The sequence below is a fragment of the Pararge aegeria genome, chromosome 12 (genome assembly GCF_905163445.1).
Source record: "Pararge aegeria chromosome 12, ilParAegt1.1, whole genome shotgun sequence".
NCBI lineage: Eukaryota > Metazoa > Arthropoda > Insecta > Lepidoptera > Nymphalidae > Pararge > Pararge aegeria.
Window position 1 is genome coordinate 10760052 of NC_053191.1, and position 19164 is coordinate 10779215.

Below are 19164 nucleotides of genomic sequence, written 5' to 3' on the forward strand. Positions count from 1 at the left end.
TGTGTCTGTCGGTACATCTGTCACCAGGCTATATGTCATGCACCGTAGACAGTTGAAATTTCCACAGATGATTTATTGTGACACTAACGAACAGCAATTAATTATTTCTTACATGTTCTATAACGTAAACCATATTTTTGAGTATAAAGTTTATCTTCAATATGTAATGAAAATAATAAAACACTTCCATGAAGAAAACCTCTTTTTATTGTGTTTTTTTTAATTTATTCTATAGCAGATGATTTTTGTATTTTTTTTTTAAATGTCTCACATTCAGAAGTAATGAAAGGATTGGTTAAACTATTAGACAAGTAAGAATAAATGGAGTTTATATAGTTTGTAAAAAGACCCACGTTGGGACCCTGAGTTTGGAACTAAGTCTAGCCAAATGTACTGTTAGTTAGGTTAAATATGTAAGGTAAGCTTAATAGTTTTTACATGATAGCCCTTTCTGTTATAGATACAACAGAGCTCGAATTCTCAGTATATGCACATTGATATTCGTAGTAGCGATCCTCTTGATGGGAACCGTGACAGAGTACTGGCATCTAGTGATTCTCCGGATGGTTATGGCTGCAGGCGAGTCCGGGTGCAATCCGCTAGCTACAGGAATTCTCACAGACCTCTTTCCGGAGCATCAGAGGGCGTTGGTGTTGTCAATCTTCAACTGGGGAATATATGGAGGCTATGGAATTGCTTTCCCTGTTGGACGGTATATTCCGGAATTAAATGCTTGGGGACTGGTAAGTTATTTCACTTTATTCCTCCGTTTTATATTAAAAATTCAATTCGTTGTTACATCTACGATCCTTAAATGATCCATGGAAATGGAATGACAAGAACGAAAAATTTAAAATTTATCACATGTTTTTCAATAAATTAACGATTTTAAGCTATGATTTTTTATCATCATTAATCTTTAAATATAACTTTGCCTCACTTATTGTCCATATATCACATCACGCGGAACGTCGAACACTGACCGTTAAAATATACAGTACCCTTCTGTTTACCTAGATAAATTTAGAACAAATATAGAATTATTGTTTTGTATTTTTATAACACTTACCTACTTGGGGTTGAGCATACTTTAATATAGATCACGAGATCGGGTGTTTGATTTCTAGATCTGATTGGAATTGGGTTATGGGAGATCATACTTTCGAAACCCTCCTCTACTGTGAGGATGTGCCCATCTGTGGAACGTCAGTACGATGACAATGATTTTTATTTGTAGAGCTGGCGTCTTTGCTACTATGCAGCCGGTATAGTCGGAATCGTGATCGCCGTATTGACATTCCTGACTCTCCGGGAGCCAGCCAGAATTACCATCGGAGAAGAAGGTAACCTTATAACTCACTTCAAAAAGAGAATAGATCTGGATTCGCACAAATCATGCTGATCCGTTGTGAAACTTTACAAGATATTGCACATTGACGGATCGGACTGATTGAAGCTCGACGTTAATTTGATTTGTTGGCTATTTGTTATTAATAAGTTTATTCGTACGGTTTTCACTCCAACACTATTAATAATATTTCACCAACGAATTACCGACCTTTTATCAAAAACTTTAATCACTTCTGAAATAAAATGGAAACACTTATTTTACTTACTTTAACAATTACTTTTTCCAAGTCGAGTGGCTTTATTGCAAAAAAGTACTTTTTTTTCTGAAGGTAAAAATATTAAAGTAATTATTGTAACAGGCGCTGGCAACACCAAAGGTGGAGATTCAACCTTGGAATCTGGCAAGAAAATGCCTCAAGTAACCATCTGGCACGTGATCGCGCAGCCCAGGATTATACTGTTATGCATTGCTGCCTCAATGAGACATTGTGGTAAGATATCTCAACTTATTTTACCTTCAAGGTGCCTTAAAGATGATTTATTCCCTTGAATCAGGCCTTATGCTAATAAAATTAAGAAAAGCAGCTATGCATACGTGGCACAGCTAAGTGTCTTCTTGACTGTAGTCAATGAACTAATACGCTAATAATTATTATAATCCAACGATTTAATCCAAAATTTATAATCCAAAATTATTATTGACGCAACGCATCGTGACATCTGCTGAGCACTCACACCCTTCTTCACAAGCATTGTCGACTATGCTGTAAAAGGAAAAGTGTCCGAACTTTCGAAGTCTGGTGCATACGAACGTGAAGGTGTATAATTCTGATGATAGGGATAACCTAGAACCGTTAGTACCTACGAGTCAGAGGCGCGCAGTTGAATGAGGTTTCGTTGTTACCAGATTTTCGTCAATTTCTTTTCCCACTTCAACAACTTATAAAGGCGTAAAGTATGCGTTATTCACGCATACTTTACGCCTTTATAAGTTGATTTAGGTTAGGAGGGTACCTACATGAGACATGTTATAGTGTCTAATTTATTTTTTTAGGTGGTATGTGCTTCGCGTACAACGCTGACTTGTACTACCGTGACTACTTCCCCGATGTTGATCTGGGCTGGTGGTTGTTCGCTGTGACCGTCGGTATCGGCTCTGTAGGGGTGGTCGTTGGAGGTGTTATTTCAGATAAGTAAGTTGAAAAATATAGTTCTATATTTAAAGCTTTAAGCTCTGTTTAAACTGCGGCGAACCCAGCGTGAAAAGCGGCACGCGATTTTCCTCTCAAATCGCAAAAACAAAAGAGGAAGTTTTATTCAAATTGTTCCTCATTTTGAAGACGAAGTTTTAGTGTTAGCAAAAAAGAATTACAATATTTAAGTCCGGATATATACATTCGTTTTCGAAAAATATTTAGTTTATATAGCGAGATAAGGAGCTAAACATTTCAGTATTATTAATTTTATGCCTTGTTATTTTATCTTCTCAGAATCGTGGCAAAGATGGGTATCAGGTCGAGAGTACTAGTCCTCGCTTTATCGCAGCTGATTTCCACCTTACCTGCTTTCGGTTCAGTCATCTTTGGACCACTGTGGGCCATGATAACACTCGCTTTTTCATACTTCTTCGGTAAGAATCATTATCACATAAAGGTTTCAGTATTTTATCATCCTAAATTCTTAAATATTGAAGCATGTTTTTTCAACAGTGGATCGACGTAGTTAGAGAGAGAGAAAGAGAGAGAGAGAGAGAGAGTAGAGAGAGTCTTTGTAGAGATGATTTATAGTAGTAATTATAACAGTCATTTTCACAATGCTTCCTGTGGAAAAGTATAGCAAGACTTTTAAATTTAGATTACTTAAATAAGCATTGTTTCTGTACTTTTGCGTAGTTAATAATATTTGTATTCATTTATGCATTATTTCTTTTTACAGCTGAGATGTGGTTCGGAATAGTATTCGCCATCCTAGTAGAAATAGTGCCATTATCCGTCCGTTCGACCACGGTTGGAGTGTTCCTCTTCGTGATGAACAACGTCGGTGGAAACTTGCCCATCCTAGTGGACCCTGTCTCTAAGGCTATCGGCTATAGAGAAGCCATCATGATCTTTTACGCTGGCTTCTATGGGATCAGTAAGTCCTTTTCAACTGACTTCCAAAACAAGGTTATCAATTAATTATGTAGGTAGAAGTAATTATGTAGTAGTAGGTATGGACTCCATACCTCTGTCAAATCAAAACTGTCTGTATTGAATTTTTTCGTTTGCAGAAGTTCGTCTTGTCGATCCCATTTAGAGTTTTTGGGGATACGAGGACATCATTCATCACAAGTTACTTCATAGATTTTTCTTCTTTCTCGATCATTAATTGACGGTGAGATGGTGAAAAAAAATACCCGGCTAAGTTTGTCATGGGTTCTTCTTAGACGTGTTAGGAACCCTCGTAGCTTTGGGTTTAACTTTACGAACATTATTATCACCATAAGCAACAATTTAACAATAATGTCAATATATATGTGTGAAAGCTTCATTACACCAATCCGCACTGGGCCACTGTGGTGGACTACGGCCTTTACCCCTTCTCATTGTGGGAGGAGACCCGTGGCCTGTAGTGGGCCAGTAATGAGTCGATATGATGAACGCTTCATAAGTGCCTGTGATAAAGTATATATGAATAAAGTATTTTTTAATTTGATAAATGAGAATAATGGTTACATTTTGCAAACTAGACCATAGATCTAGAAATGGATACATTTTACAAACTAGACCATATTCTTGAGAAGGTTGAGGTATATACATAGGTAACTGAATCGGCATATGATTGATAAATAACCTATCCTAATATACGAGGTAGTCGAGTACAATTTTAGGTTGCCACCATCCTGGCATTGCTCAAAAAAACTTAGAAAACTTTCAAGCTAGAATTAGCACCACACATTATGATTTATTTCTTATTTGTGTTACAGGTAGCATCTTGTTCTTCCTCACTATGTTCCTAATGGACGGTCCAGTGGAGAAGCAACCAGAGACAACCGATAAGCCCAGTGGTCTGGACAACCGCGCCTTTACACAGGATGAACTCCCCGTCAGGAACGGAAGGGCTAATGATAACAGCAGACTATAGGAAACCAGTATTGAGGAAGTAGACTATGGACCAAAGTGAATGATAAAAGCATCGAGCTTTATTATCAAAGGAGACGTGGAAATAATGAATAATTATAATGGCTTTTCTATGGCTTGCGCATATAAATAGCTTTAAACATACATGCCCTTGTCTTTTTAATAGAATGTCATGCGCCATTTTATAATTCGTTAATTTAAAATTTCGAATACTTAATTTGAATCTCCCACGCTGTTTAATCATGACAACCTACATACTATAATTAAATTATACTTACTTACCTAATTTATTTTAATGAGCATATGTGGACGTAATAAATATATTTTTTAAAGTACATTCCTATGCACATTCCCGTGAGAATTGGCGTAGCGTGAGGCATAAGCCTCAGTTATGGCACGCGTTGCTATGTCAGAATTCGCTGCCCGTGACTTTCATAGCTTGTAAACGACGGAGTCAGCACAGCACACAAATATTGTGTGCCCGTCAACACAACACAACACAATCTCTGAGATATTTTTTAAAATTCCGTTACTTAATACGGCTTAGTAGAGTACGGTTTCGCAAGTACCATGCATGCATTAGTATATGGAGTAGTGCCTACAATGTTTGATAACTTACGGAGGTCGCATGCATTGGCTGGACGGACTTTTGTTTTCCGAAATGTCATCCCCTGAAACCTGCGGCGGGAACATGTTCCCTACATCCGGCTTCATCCGGTTACATAACCAATATCAATTAAGTATAACTAAAAATAATCTGTTATATAAAATAAATAATCAGCTTTAAAATCCGTCAATCATAACTATATAATCTGGAAAATCCCCAAAGCAACAACAAATATTAACGTTGGAAAACGTTGTAAAACAAAAACAGCACTTCCATTTATTATAACTACTAATCGGTAATTAGTAGGTAATCATTTACTTATATGTAGTTAGTAATGATTTACTTATGTGTGTACCTACTTAAAGAAAAACCAGGAAGGATTTTTTGCTTGCGCGTTAAAAAGTTTTAAACGGCGCTTTGATATCTGTCAGTTTTTAGTATACAGATGCGAGAATTGCATTAAGATCAGAATGCATTAAGACAAGTTCCTGAATTGTTCTATTTGTTTTGTTAGTTAAGTAGAAAAAATAAAGGAGCGAATTTTAAATCTCAACAGTTTATTTATGATTCAATAATTTTTCATATTTTACTCGGAATACCTGCCCAACACTAATATTCCAACGTTGATATAAACTTATTTATTATAAATACTTAGGTACTTATTTATTATAATTTTTCTTGCCACTAATAGATATTTTGTAGGTATTAGGTAGGTATTTAACATAACTCTTGAAGCTGATATTGCTCCTCCGTTCCTTAATAAGATTATTTATAAGGTTGTTTTAATTTAAATTAGTTGAGTTTTATATTTATTTTAAGTAACATTAGCTTTAAGTTTTAGAACCTAATTTTTTCGTGAATTACTAGTTTGTTACTGTTCAAATCTCATTTTTTTAGCAGAAGTAAAATTAGAGATATTAATCTCACCTAATTAATTAATCTTTAGAACAAAGTATTAGGCAAAACATAATGATGTTTAGGATCTAAAGCCAATTTTAAAAGAACAAAACGCGGTCTAGGCCGAGGTATCCTGGTATCCTTTTCGTTTATTTTAAAAAAAAATACATTCAAAAGCGCAGACTGAAATAGTCTTGTCATATGGCATTGATTATACATATTGTAGTCATGAAATATTATCAAAAAAGCAGTTAATTGTGATATTGATATTTGTAAATATTTATGATTGTAAATAAAGTTTCCTTAATGTTAATTTGTTGGTTTTATTTATAAACCTACCTATCGACGGACCAAGCATAATGGCACACCTGATAGCGAGTGAAAATCCAACGCCTATAAACAGAGCAACAAATCGCAGGGCATACAAAGAACACGTTCTATAAACTGCCGCCCAATGTCCATCAACCTGAGGCGTTTTAAGCCTCATGAGCCTAAAACTACACCGGCGACCACGCCTTCACATTGTAACATAGCAATTCTGGTTGGCGGCAGAAATAACCGTGGCGATAGTACTTAATCGGATGAATTCTGTCACAAAATGCTATACTACTAACTACTACTACTAACTTCAGAAACATCTCTATCATCAGCAGGACTAAGGATTGTCTTGGGCTTTATAGTCCAATGCAAAATAGCGATCTCACTCTTAGCACTATACTATTATTATTATTATTAAACTCTTTATTTGTATACCACAACATTAACATATATAAAATATAATAAAAACAGAAACATATCGAAAGAACTTTCGTCAGTTTTTTTTTTTATCTACTGTAAGTTAGCCGTTGACTACAATCTCACCTGCTTGTAAGAGATGGTGCAGTCAAAGTTGGTATCGAGCTAACCTTTTTTAGGTATGGCATAACCAATACCCATCGGTTCCTACGCGTCATCGTACTGGAACGCTAAATCGATGAGCGCTACGTCTTCGTTAGTAGCATGATAACAAACTACGACCGAAGACTCCCAACTGACCAGACCAGAGAAAGTTCAGAAATTATAATAACCCAAAATTTTAGTGCCGGGAATCGAACTCGGGATCTCGCACCTCTCGCAGCAGCTCTAGGTCTCCAAAGATTCGACACGCTGTCGATGCCATGCCTTTGATGCCATGAGTGATGAGTCTATGACCGCGTTATATCTGCAGACTCGTACAGCCTTAGAAAGCGCTTATCACCTGTTGCAAGTTAAAAGGCTAGGGACCGATGGCTTATCAGATTTAGCAATTCAATAAGACATCAACTTTTACAAATTATTTCGAGAATCCTTGAATAGCTCCATTGGCTTACCTTAGCCGCTCGGAAAGAGTGCTAATCGGCTTTACGTGCTCTCCGAAGCACGGAAAAGCTGCTTAGGCTGTGCAACTTACGCACGCATGTCAGGCCTTTTATAACTAAACGAGCGTACCCAGCCCGCTTCGCCGGACTAGGTTTTGCTTTATTTTATTTAAACAATAAACTTACATAATTAAATTTTTTCAATATATATTTAATCATTTATTTCTCTCCGTATTCATTCTCTTCTATTCTCTTCTCGAGCGGGTGAAGATCATTATCTACACCCATGTACACCCAACAATAGAATAGCATCATAGTAAAAAAAACTGTATTTGACAGTTTGACAGTTCAAAAATAGGAGTGCTCCGATCGTCACCAAACTTTACAGGATTACTCGCCAGGTCAATCCGGAGATTCCCTGAAAGTTTCATTGAAATCGGTCCAGCCGTTTCGAAACCTATACGGAACATACCCACACTCTTTCTCTTTTATAAATGTAATTTTTAGGCAAAACGTAAATACATTCTAGGTTTGTACCTATTGAAGGTGTGTTTACATAGTATGGCATTTATTGTCATTTTATAAAATTAGGGCATTTATTATCATTTTGTACAGCTATCAATATATTTTTATTTTTCCCAACTGCTTTGTATGTGTATAGTTTTTCTTTTCTTCTAGACTCCCAATGTCGTACTTCTTCTTTAGTGGCTACATAACTACCAGTGACAACAGCTGCCTTTATTTTATCTGAAACAATCAAGAGTATTTTCATACCTCCCAAATGGTTAAGAAATCAAAACCTACTAAAAATTATTATTATATTTCAAAGTAGAAACCTTGTCTCTAAGTAATCGTCACAGTGGATTTGTCGAACCTTGCAGAGGAACAACGATTTTATTCCCAGACAGGCTCTTGAGTCTAAACCACAGGGAAGGCCAATATAAACCTGACGGCGCACAAACAAAGAAGTGGCGCACAGGATTGCAGCCTTACTTGGAGTGAGATTAAGCATTTGGCCACAGACAGGTTGCAATGGAAAAGTGTAAATGCCCAAAAGGAGTGAAAAGGGCACATATAATTTTGTGCCAACTTCAAATGACAAAGATGCACCACAATGATTTGCTTTACAGCTCTGATTATGGAACCCTGAACCCTGGTAAGATGGGAATTACAAGGTAAGGACGGTATCCTCTCTATGGGGATATGGTTAGGTTCACCAAAGTGTCTGCTGCTGGGACACCAGTAAACCTGTGTCTCAAACATGGGAAATAGGGTGGAATGGTCCTTACAGAGGACTGATCACCTGTCTGTTAATGGCAGGCGTCCCCTCATTCAATATATATGTAATCCTTAAAAATATACCATACCCACCACTATCACTGAATTTACTGTCACATTGATCAATAAGTCGCTTTTTCTGTTTTCTTTTAATTTCCTTTGATATTCTATTATGATCATCCGTGAAAGTATCTTTAGCTTCTTCGCATGACAGAAAATCTTCTGAATCATTAAAGAGTTTAATTCCACCTTTGATTTTGCGTTTTCTGCAATAAATGAAATGTTACGGACATGACGAACATAAATAATGTCTGTGTAAAGCAGCGATGCAAGCTCAAATCTGAACTTTTTATTATATGGATTTTATTTAAAAATTTTGTTAATATAATATATATTTTTTTATTTATACTCTTTATTTGTTGACACTTCAAGGATACAAAAGGTGGCCTTATCACTAAGTAGCAATTACCTACCATGCAACCTTTTTATCATGATTAAAATGGGGGCATCATCAGAACTTATATTTAATAAAAGAACTATTAAGTAAAAGTTTAGAAAGGAAAGTTGTGGTAATAAAATTATTTCATTGTTTTATTTTTAAGTTAATTATAATAATAATTACAGAACAGAAATACAAAGAAAGTAAAAATCCTAGTCATTGATGGGGTATGACAGGTTAAGACCACTTCATGCCATTTGGTTTAACTTCCAGGGTGAGCCAATAGATGTTACAAATGAAAAGTCACTTAGTTCTGAACAAATGAATAGTTTATTAAGCACCCAAATTATTATTTTAATTACTTCTCCGCATTAGTTCTGAGTTTTCACTATAACAATATTATCCCACTTTTATTAATAAAGCCCTTAGATGTTATTACTAACAACTCAATGTGTTATGTAATGTATGTATGTAATTATGTTACTATTAAAAAAGATATTAAAGAACACTAAATATATTCGTTTTTAGCTGGTGGATTACAGATACTATAAAACTATTTGTTTTTATCTGGTGAAATTACAGTGTTGAAATGTTTAAAGCTTGTACCTTTTAATTAAATAAACTTACTTAACATTTTGGTGTTCATTTTCTACATATTCCACTAGATTGTTGATGATTGCTGATACTTTATCACCTATACTTTTTTGCAGTTCTTTGGACACTCTTACATCATTGTAGTTTGTAGGTACTTCTAAATACCTCTCTGAATGGGGTTTATCTATAAAGTCAATAAAAGAAGTCAAATACTTGAAGAATTAAATTAACTATGCTTTCTCATGGACAAATTGTGGATTTGTACTGAAAGTATCATAATGATCATGAATCATTTCCAGCCTATTACCCTGCTCTCCCCTCAGGGAGAACATTCTCAGCCTATTTAAAATCTTCCATGCAATATGGGTTATAAGGCTTTAACAATTTTTATCATTGAATAGTGATGAAAAGCAGTGATAGCCAAATAAGGACTTTGGCTTTACTTTCGCGGAACCAAGTTCGATTCCCAGCAGTCACTTCTAACTTTTCCAAGCAATGTGCATTTCAAGCAAAGAAATATCACTATCTTTATTATCAACATTAAATGAAAACATTGGGGAAACCTGCGTATTTAAGAGTTCACAATTATGTTTTCAAAGGCATGTGGAGTCCACCAATCTGTACTTGGCCAGTTGCCACATGGTGGAACTGTTAAAATCTTGCTGAGATGATTACTGTCAGCGGTAATAATGACCAGAATCAACAGAATAAAATGCTCTCAAACGCGAAGGGTCGAGTGAATTACCGAGTTTCCGGATAGTATTGATACCTTCCTAATGAATAACCGTGACCTAATACTTTTCTTTAATTTATTTTCAACAAGTTAATTTAAAATTTTACCTATTTTAGTACATTTTGGAGTTTTGCGCCTTGATTCATCAATTAGTTTCACAAATGATGTATCTACTGCCTCTTTGAAACGAGAAAGATCCTCATCTTCTGATGAATCAGACATACTTTCACAATAGTTGAACAGATTCCAGGTAAATTAATCTTTTTGTTGATTTTGACTTAACTACTATTAGAATATTGTAATAATATGATTTGTATAATAGGGATAGGTACTTCAGACTGCGGCGAAATTACAAATTTTAAACCACCCCTATTTTCATTTTCCACACTTTACAAGTCCACAAAAGTCAAGTAAATGTCAAAAGTCAAGTAAATGTGTGTTGTGGGTATGGAGGGTAGAGGTATGGAGGGTAGAGGTAAGGAGAGTCATCTTATATGGGAGAAAAGTTGAAAAAGTTTCCAGTTGTTGCGCTAAATAACAGTTCAAAAATCCTCCACAATGGCGCTGGTGGATGCACAGGGTATGGTATGAATGTAGCAATCGTAGATGAATTGAAGTATGCCGAGTTAAAAAATTTAATGTCATTATCGACTAAAGTAGTTAATTATTGAGAATTTCAACAACATACGTTGTACAAAATATTGTGGTAAATATAACCTTACTTCCTTGTATCTCCTTACTTCCTTGTTTATTTTTCAAGCCTACTCTAACAATATTTATATTTGGCGCTTCTTTTAAGAGTTACCCTGATGCAAATGTGGCGCCATCCTAATTTAATACATTTTGACGACACTTTTTCATATACACAGATGACTCTCCTTACCTCTACCCTCCATAGTTGTGGGCCAACAATAAACTTCGAAAAAGTTTAGTGTTGCTAGTGTATTATTTAGTCATTAAATTTTCGCCGCAGTCTGAAAAAAATGTAATCATAAGGTAAAAATTTAGTCGTTTAATTTTCTTCGATATAATTGTTTTCTTCAAAGTCAATTTTAAAGTATGTACATATACATAATAATACATATAGATGGAAATAATAATTACAAACTAAAATTAATATTTATAATAAATATAAGCTGTCTAACTGTTCACTCATGAGTATGGTACCCAAAATGCTGGCGCTATTGCCCCTTTGTATAGCTAGATTTAGCCGTTGGGATAAATAAGCGCCAGCTCTTGGGTCACCAGACGAAAGGACCAATTTTTGTGACATTATGTTAATAAAATTTTTCGTGTCCGAAGACCATGGCCCTAGAGTCTCAAACGCAAGTGCCGCAAAAACGTAGTCATTACAAATAACGGAGTATTTACGGCGCTTAAGCATTTGAGCAGATTGGGCAGCAGCTGCCGCTTTTTGGGACGTACTCGGCAAGTGAGAAGCTGCCAACGTATCAACGCAGGTCGCATCCCACACCAGCGCACGCCCCATCGACCACGGTATTATAGTCATACCGTCTGGTATCTTGCCATCATCTCTGAACAAACTGGGAGGTTCCGATTGTGCAGAAATAGACGCAGAGGCCAGAGCGCGACGTACTATATCATTGCTTTACACTAATAAATGCATCCGTAAATTTTAAAGTTACTGTAAAAAATACATTATTTAATCATTTAAATTCATTTCCATTATTAAGATGATTTTAAAAAGCATCTGTTTTCTCGATCGTTGAATTTATACACAGATGACGTCACGCGGCACTTTTATAATTTTTTTTTATTTTATGTTTATATACATTTTTATGTGTATATGCACTGTTATTAAATTAAAACACATACTGAAAAGTAGTCCGATTCCCTGTCACTTAATGTAAGTGACAAAGTTTGTGTACTTTTAATATGGTTGGTGACACTGCCACAAACATAGACTTCGTCAAGTCTGTCTGTTTGTGGTCGAGTTGAAATTCTGAGCTACTTATGGAGTAAACTTCAAATTAATGAATATCGAATTATCTTTAATACTTTTAAAGATTATTTACTATTTTATCAATTACTGATACATTATCTCTGTTGTTAATAATTTTTCTTAAATTTATATTTTATAACGTTCAACAGGAAATTTTTATTAGGCTCAAAATAAGGAAGAAAAACTATGGTAGCCACGCGAGTAAGAGCCTTTTATAGCTGTCTATTTACTGGTCTGTGCACAAAACTGAATTCAAGTCAAAAGCTTAATCTTATTCTCTTGTGGTTTAATATATACGACGTGGTTAAACGCATTATTTTAGTGCAATAACGCGTATTTGGAATTTTGATCGCACGGCGCAGCCGTTAACATAGATTTAATAAATAAACGTAAAAAATTAAGGGATTAACCAGGTCCGTAATCTAACATTATCGCAGGTGGAATAGTATCATAAGTCAAAGAAGACGTAAGCACAACGTGATCTTAGTGTCGAGTCTGTGATTCTTTTTTTTTTTTTTTTTTTTTGTTCTGGCTTTACAGATCTGTGATTCTTGCTTTAAGTTTCTGGTATGGAGGGTAGAGGTAAGGAGAGTCATCTGTATATATGAAAAAGTGTCGTCAAAATGTATTTAATTAGGATGGCGCCACATTTGCATCAGGGTAACTCTTAAAAGAAGCGCCAAATATAAATATTGTTAGAGTAGGCTTGAAAAATAAACAAGGAAGTATGGAGATACAAGGAAGTAAGGTTATATTTACCACAATATTTTGTACAACGTAAGTTGTTGAAATTCTCAATAATTAACTACTTTAGTCGATAATGACATTAAATTTTTTAACTCGGCATACTTCAATTCATCTACGATTGCTACATTCATACCATACCCTGTGCATCCACCAGCGCCATTGTGGAGGATTTTTGAACTGTTATTTAGCGCAACAACTGGACACTTTTTCAACTTTTCTCCCATATAAGCTGACTCTCCTTACCTAAACCCTCCATAGTTTCTGGGGTTCTGACTTCTTAGAGAACCTTCTATTTAAGTTAATGTTTCAAAGAAAATGATAATTACTTAGTTTTAAGCTAAAATGTAATGTTTAAACTTATCTTAGTTTTAAGCTAAAATGTAATATTTAAACTTATCTTAGTTTTAAGCTAAACTGTAATATTTTTAAGAAAGGCCTTAAAAGACTTAAATCCATAACCGTAAAGTAAATTAAAAAAAAAAAGAGAACCTTCTTGTCAAAACTCAAAATGTCACCGCTCAGACAAACCAAATGTCATATGCCGATCAGTCTTGTATCTATACAAATCCGCCTTTCAAACGAAGAGGTTTATCTCAGTTATTTATTTTTATGATTTTAAGAGAGTTATTTTTCTGCTCTGTGAGTGTGTAACAGTGGTCTTGATTCTTGAACCAAGTGAATGTACATCTGGTCTATTCGAAGTAGAATTAAGGATTAATATATTATTTTTTGTGCTGGGACTAGAAAAGAAAGCTACCAGACCAGAAGTAAGAGGTGCTTCATACATGTATATACTACTACTAGTTGTGGTTATTATTAATAAAATTAAACTAAATTAATAATTAAATTATAATGTATAGTTTTCTTTATAGTAAAATTTGGGAAGATTGCACAAAATACTTATAATACAAGTGGCTAAAATTTTGAAAGAGTTCTATTTTTTGAAAATGTATTCTAATAAACGTTTGGTTGCAACCTGCGGGGTAATATTTTGCTGTAACATAGCTTTATTAGCTGTATTTATAAAGTATAACATTGGTGAAAAATGCCACATTACAATCAATGAAGAGCAAGAGGTTACCACAATTTTACCTGATGACTTTTTGAGCATTGGAATTGATGCATCCGAAATCCAAAGATATGATAAAGTGGATTTTTCTAAGAGTAAATTTCAGGAATTGGCAGCAGCATTAGCTCCTGCTAGATTGCGCCTTGGTGGAACCATGTCTGACCGGTTAATTTTTAGTAAAGATGACATTCCGTCTTTGTCGTGTAATAAGTGTCCATCAACAACAGAAACTGAAGGTGTTTGCAATGCTGTGCAGGAATTATGCAGGCACAAATTTCTACCCTTCTTTATTCTGAATGGAAAAAAATGGACCCAAATAAATGAATTCTGTAAGGCTACAAATATAAAGCTATTATTTCCTTTGAATGTTCTCATCCGCAACAATCAAGAGTGGAATGACCGCAATGCTGTTGAACTTTTAGAATATTCTAAAAACAAAAATTATGATATTGATTGGCAGCTTGGCAATGAGCCTAATTCATTTCTCCATGTTTTTAACATTAGTATCAGCCCTCAAACTTTAGCTCATGACTTTAAAAAGCTACGAAAGCTTCTAAATCATCATGGATATAAGAAATCCTTGCTCGTTGGCCCAGATACTACGAGGCCACAAGATCACAAGCCTAATTGTCTTAATTATATGGTGGAATTTTTGGGCAATGTTTCCCATCATGTCAATATCAGATCCTGGCATCAGTATTACTTAAATAGCAGAACTGCAAAACTGGAAGACTTCTGGAATCCAGTTACGTTTGATTTACTCAAGGAACAAATTGAAACAATGCAAAATCACACAAAAAAATACCACAAGATTCCAATGTGGCTGACTGAAACAAGTACTTCATATGGTGGTGGTGCTCCAGGTTTATCAAACTCATATGCAGGGTCTCCACTTTGGATTGACAAATTAGGTTTATCAGCAAAGTATAATATAACTACTGTGATAAGACAAAGCTTTATTGGGGGCAACTACAGTATGATTGACAATGAGCTAGAGCCTCTACCAGACTGGTGGGTCAGTGTGTTGTATAAGAGGCTGGTAGGCAACAAAGTGTTGCAACTCAGCTGTAAATGTTCCCCATTCCAAAGGGTTTATGCTCACTGTGCCAATAAAAAGTACACAAATGATACAACAGCTATTACGATCTATGCTGTAAATTTGCAGATGGAGAAAGCAAAATTTCTTCTCAACGGAACAGCTTTTCATGGAGATAATTTAAACATTGACGAATATATAATAAGTGCACCATCGAACAATAGAAGAACAAAAACTGTGCTTCTGAATGGGTGGCCACTTTACTATGATGCTTCATACCCAGAACTGCAACCCTACCATATGAAGTATGGTAACCATATATCCATGCCACCATATTCTATTGGATTTTGGGTAGTGAAAAATACATCCATTACTATTTGTAAGTAAATGTTAGTCCCTTTACCACAGTTTTAAGATTTACAATTACAATTCAACATCTGTAATTGCAATCCAGTGATACATTAATGTCATTATAAAAATGGTTAAACAAATGTTAACATTGTTAAAAGTGCTTGGTGCTTAAGCTAGATAATTTGTATATAATATTCAGCTTTATATTAAAATTTCATAACTATATTAATATTAATTCTGGAATCTCAATAATAAATACTACATGGTAAAAGCTACTACAAAAAATAGATATAATATAAAACAACCAGTGAATTTATACAGGTTTTTATATTATTAATATTTTTGTAATTATGTGCATTTTTATGATTTCAAAGGACGATTAAAGATACAAGTAGATTTACTATTTGCATTTTTTACAATGTTATCTCAATACCCTTGATATTTTTAGAATCAAATTTGTTTCCTAGTAACATTTCCCCGAAATCTCATTTATTTAAGATGTCTTTTAAGAATTTATATGCGCAAACTTATAACTTCCTGTAAAATTTCAATGAATAATATACTTTTTATGCTACTTTCTAATTCTAAGGTTTAATAGATCTTTACATATTTTATATTATATACATTGCAAATAATTCAATTTTATACAGATTTTGTATTTTGTCTGTTTGCCAAAATATTTGTAATGTCATAGCCCAAAACCACCAGAGAGCCAATTTAAATTATAAATTGAATTTTTGTACTAAACCTACTACTAACTAGCATTTGATACATAAAATAAATGTAGTATTTATGGATAAGTCATGTAATTTAACTGACAGTCGCGTCAAGGAACCCTCCGAGGTAATGGAGCAATTCGAATTTTCGTTTTAATTCCTATGTAATTTTAATTATTTACCTTTTATGACACATATTTTTTTAAATAAATATTAATTTAAATCAAGATAATATTTAAATATTATCTTGCAAGATGATGAGAATAATAATATGTTCATGTATTGTTGACTTGAAATTTATTATTGTTTTAATAAGCACTTGACAATCTACTTGTCCGACCGTACTACCTACTTTGAATGACATTGAACTGATATCTAGAGTCCTAGACCTTATTATTCTTAATGAAAGTCTACACTCATTACAATGTGATAACAGTCAATAAGTGTGTAATATGAAACCTTTCGCAGTTTGCTATGATTTATATTAATGTATGTACACATTGTTGTGAATTTTTACAAATGAAACTTATAAAATAGACTTTCTTTACTTTGATTATTGATTTAATGATGGTATTGAGTAAAAAAAAGCACAAATGAGTTAAACAATTATTAGATTAATAACATTTTCTTATATTGATATTAACCTTGTCTGTGTAATATGGGCCTCTGATATTAGAACGTAACTATATATAAAGTTTCTTCTAGAAACAGTCAAATCACAATTTGAGCATCTGACTGTAAGAGTCCTTTGGCAGAGATTGAGACCTTTGGCAAAGCTCTCAGTCTGCGATTGTCGGAGAGATGCGGGTTCATATCCCACCAGTTCTAAGATCTTTGTAAGCATTTTAAAATTAAATATTTATTTATTGTGATCTAAATACTTTAAAAATAGCATTTAAACTGCATAATGTTGCAGTTGTAGTCTACATACTTATTTTAGTTTTACTCAGTGTTAATACTAAATTTAAAAAAACAAGACCGATATTACTGTAGTTCTAAAAAATTACCTACTTAAGTATGTCTATTTACGACGCATGACGCAGCGCCAAGCATGTCTACGAAGGAAATTCAATTAAAATTTGGTCCATGTTGCTTTAACATTACGTTTTTTGATACTCAAAGAGCGTGCAAGTCTTATACATACAAAGCGTACCTACTAGCCATTTTTCTGCGATGAAATACGCGTAGTTGCGTTGCTGTGCGGCTACCCTTTGCCTGAAGTCGCATTGCAAGTGGTCGTAATAATGCATCCAACCATTTAATAATAGTTTTGTTGCGCTGCGCTGCGCCTCGACTCGAAAGATGTGCGTCGGCCCTATGTATTCTCATATTCTCATTTTCTTCTAGATAAATTATAGGTACTGTATATAATTGTACTGTTAGTATATTTTATTTATGGTAAGTATATATAACTGTCAATATTTTTAATGCTTTACCGTTGTGAATTGCGGGTGCCGAATGTAAGACTGACTAAAGTAATGTATAAATTATTTTTATTTCCCCAATGTGCCTAATCTTTATAATTAATACTATTAAATGTGTTTAAAAGATCTGTATGTTATAGAAGAGTTTGTCCCAGAAAATATGAATCGAATCTAAATAATATATTATAGTAATATATATTAGGTACCTACATCGCATTTTTCGGTTCATAAATAAATGAAAAGGTACAGATAAACTAGCATAGTGAAGATGGTCTACCCGTTTAGACATATCATGTTCAGGGCTTAGACCACCTGTGCTGAGTTGTTGAATGTGCTGATAATCTTCGTGTTTCACTTAAGGTACCTAATATAAATTTGCATCACTTGGTTTTATAACTATAAAGATTTGTTTAGAACATAATCTGCACCAAATCAAAGAATGATTTAGCCATAATAATTATTAGGAGAAAATATCTTTCTGGGACACATCAAGCTATCATGCATAGGTATATTTTTGTGAACAATAGTTTATTTTTGCTTTCTATAATTATTTACAATTGTTTAACACTTGCATTTAAATTTATATTGTGTAGGTAAACTTATTACAGTTAGTAATTAATATATTAGGTACCTACAGACAATGGTTCTCTTAGTCAAATATATAATAGGTACCTACATTAAAAGTTGATAAGTACGTTAATCTCTCTAAATTTTTGTATGCCACACGTTTTGAAATGACGTAGCAAAGACATCTTAATGTTTATCACTAAAAATTCCTATAAAATACATGAAAATATGGGTCGCAGCGGACGCCTTTCCCGCGCCCACTTGGATGTCACATATTATTTTCATATTGTGTATGTTATATTAATGAAAAATTTTATGATTTTCGTTTCTAACTTGAAATATTTGTTTGTATAACTTTTTAGCGCAAAGTATAAAAACTTAAATTATAGAAAGAAAACGCGAGTGCTTTAAAATCAAAAGCAAGTGATTGACTTTGTGAATATACTTGAATTATTTTTAATATTTTTAGAAACATACTTTGCATTAAAAAGTGGGTAATACAAAAATGGTACTACAAAATAAGATACTTTACAAAGTAGTCTATAGATACGTTATTTCAGCGTGGCGTACGATTTACGTCCTGCTGCCTAAACTGTAGCTCAGTTAACACAAAATTTTGCTAGCCACTGGAAAATTGCCATCAAATTTCGCCAAACCATTACTATACATTACGCAATTGTATCTGCCAACCGATTTGAATTGAACTCAGTTAGAAACTTAGGTTACATAATGCAAACAATCGATTTAACTGGTTATTTGGTGGCAAAATTCCACAGTGGCTAGCTAAATCTAGTGTTAACTGAAAAACAGAATCGGCCTGCTGACAACTCGGCATACGGTGCGAACAAATGGACTGGTAGTAGCACCACCGCACTGGTAGCAAACCAGTGGCCAGCCGGAATTCATGTAAAAATACGGCTGGAAAGAGATTAAATTA

At 34.1% G+C, this 19164-nt stretch overlaps 3 protein-coding genes across 3 annotated transcripts in view; 2 read left to right on the forward strand and 1 right to left on the reverse strand.

Annotated features, from left to right (window-relative positions):
- LOC120628433 (putative metabolite transport protein HI_1104) overlaps nt 1–5691 on the forward strand; it is a 50485-nt gene extending 44794 nt beyond the window's left edge. Inside the window, exons 5-11 of the mRNA XM_039896805.1 lie at nt 461–743; nt 1238–1343; nt 1710–1841; nt 2405–2543; nt 2841–2980; nt 3286–3483; nt 4316–5691. Of these exons, the coding sequence (XP_039752739.1) occupies nt 461–743; nt 1238–1343; nt 1710–1841; nt 2405–2543; nt 2841–2980; nt 3286–3483; nt 4316–4473 (1156 nt within the window). The 3' untranslated portion in view covers nt 4474–5691. The remainder of the gene's footprint in view (nt 1–460; nt 744–1237; nt 1344–1709; nt 1842–2404; nt 2544–2840; nt 2981–3285; nt 3484–4315) is intronic.
- Nucleotides 5692–7840: 2149 nt separating this feature from the next.
- LOC120628103 lies at nt 7841–10759 on the reverse strand. The gene is made up of 4 exons (XM_039896322.1): nt 10462–10759; nt 9655–9805; nt 8682–8854; nt 7841–8057 (listed from the first exon to the last, which is right to left on the reverse strand). Exons 1-4 carry the CDS (start codon nt 10574–10576, stop codon nt 7885–7887), a joined length of 612 nt encoding a protein of 203 aa, XP_039752256.1. The 5' UTR covers nt 10577–10759; the 3' UTR covers nt 7841–7884.
- A 2861-nt stretch (nt 10760–13620) lies between these two features.
- Nucleotides 13621–15726, forward strand: LOC120628439 (heparanase-like). Its single transcript, XM_039896815.1, has 2 exons — nt 13621–13831; nt 13937–15726. The coding sequence occupies exon 2, from the start codon at nt 14012–14014 to the stop codon at nt 15554–15556; it is 1545 nt and encodes a 514-aa protein (XP_039752749.1). The 5' UTR covers nt 13621–13831; nt 13937–14011; the 3' UTR covers nt 15557–15726.
- Nucleotides 15727–19164: the final 3438 nt, after the last annotated feature.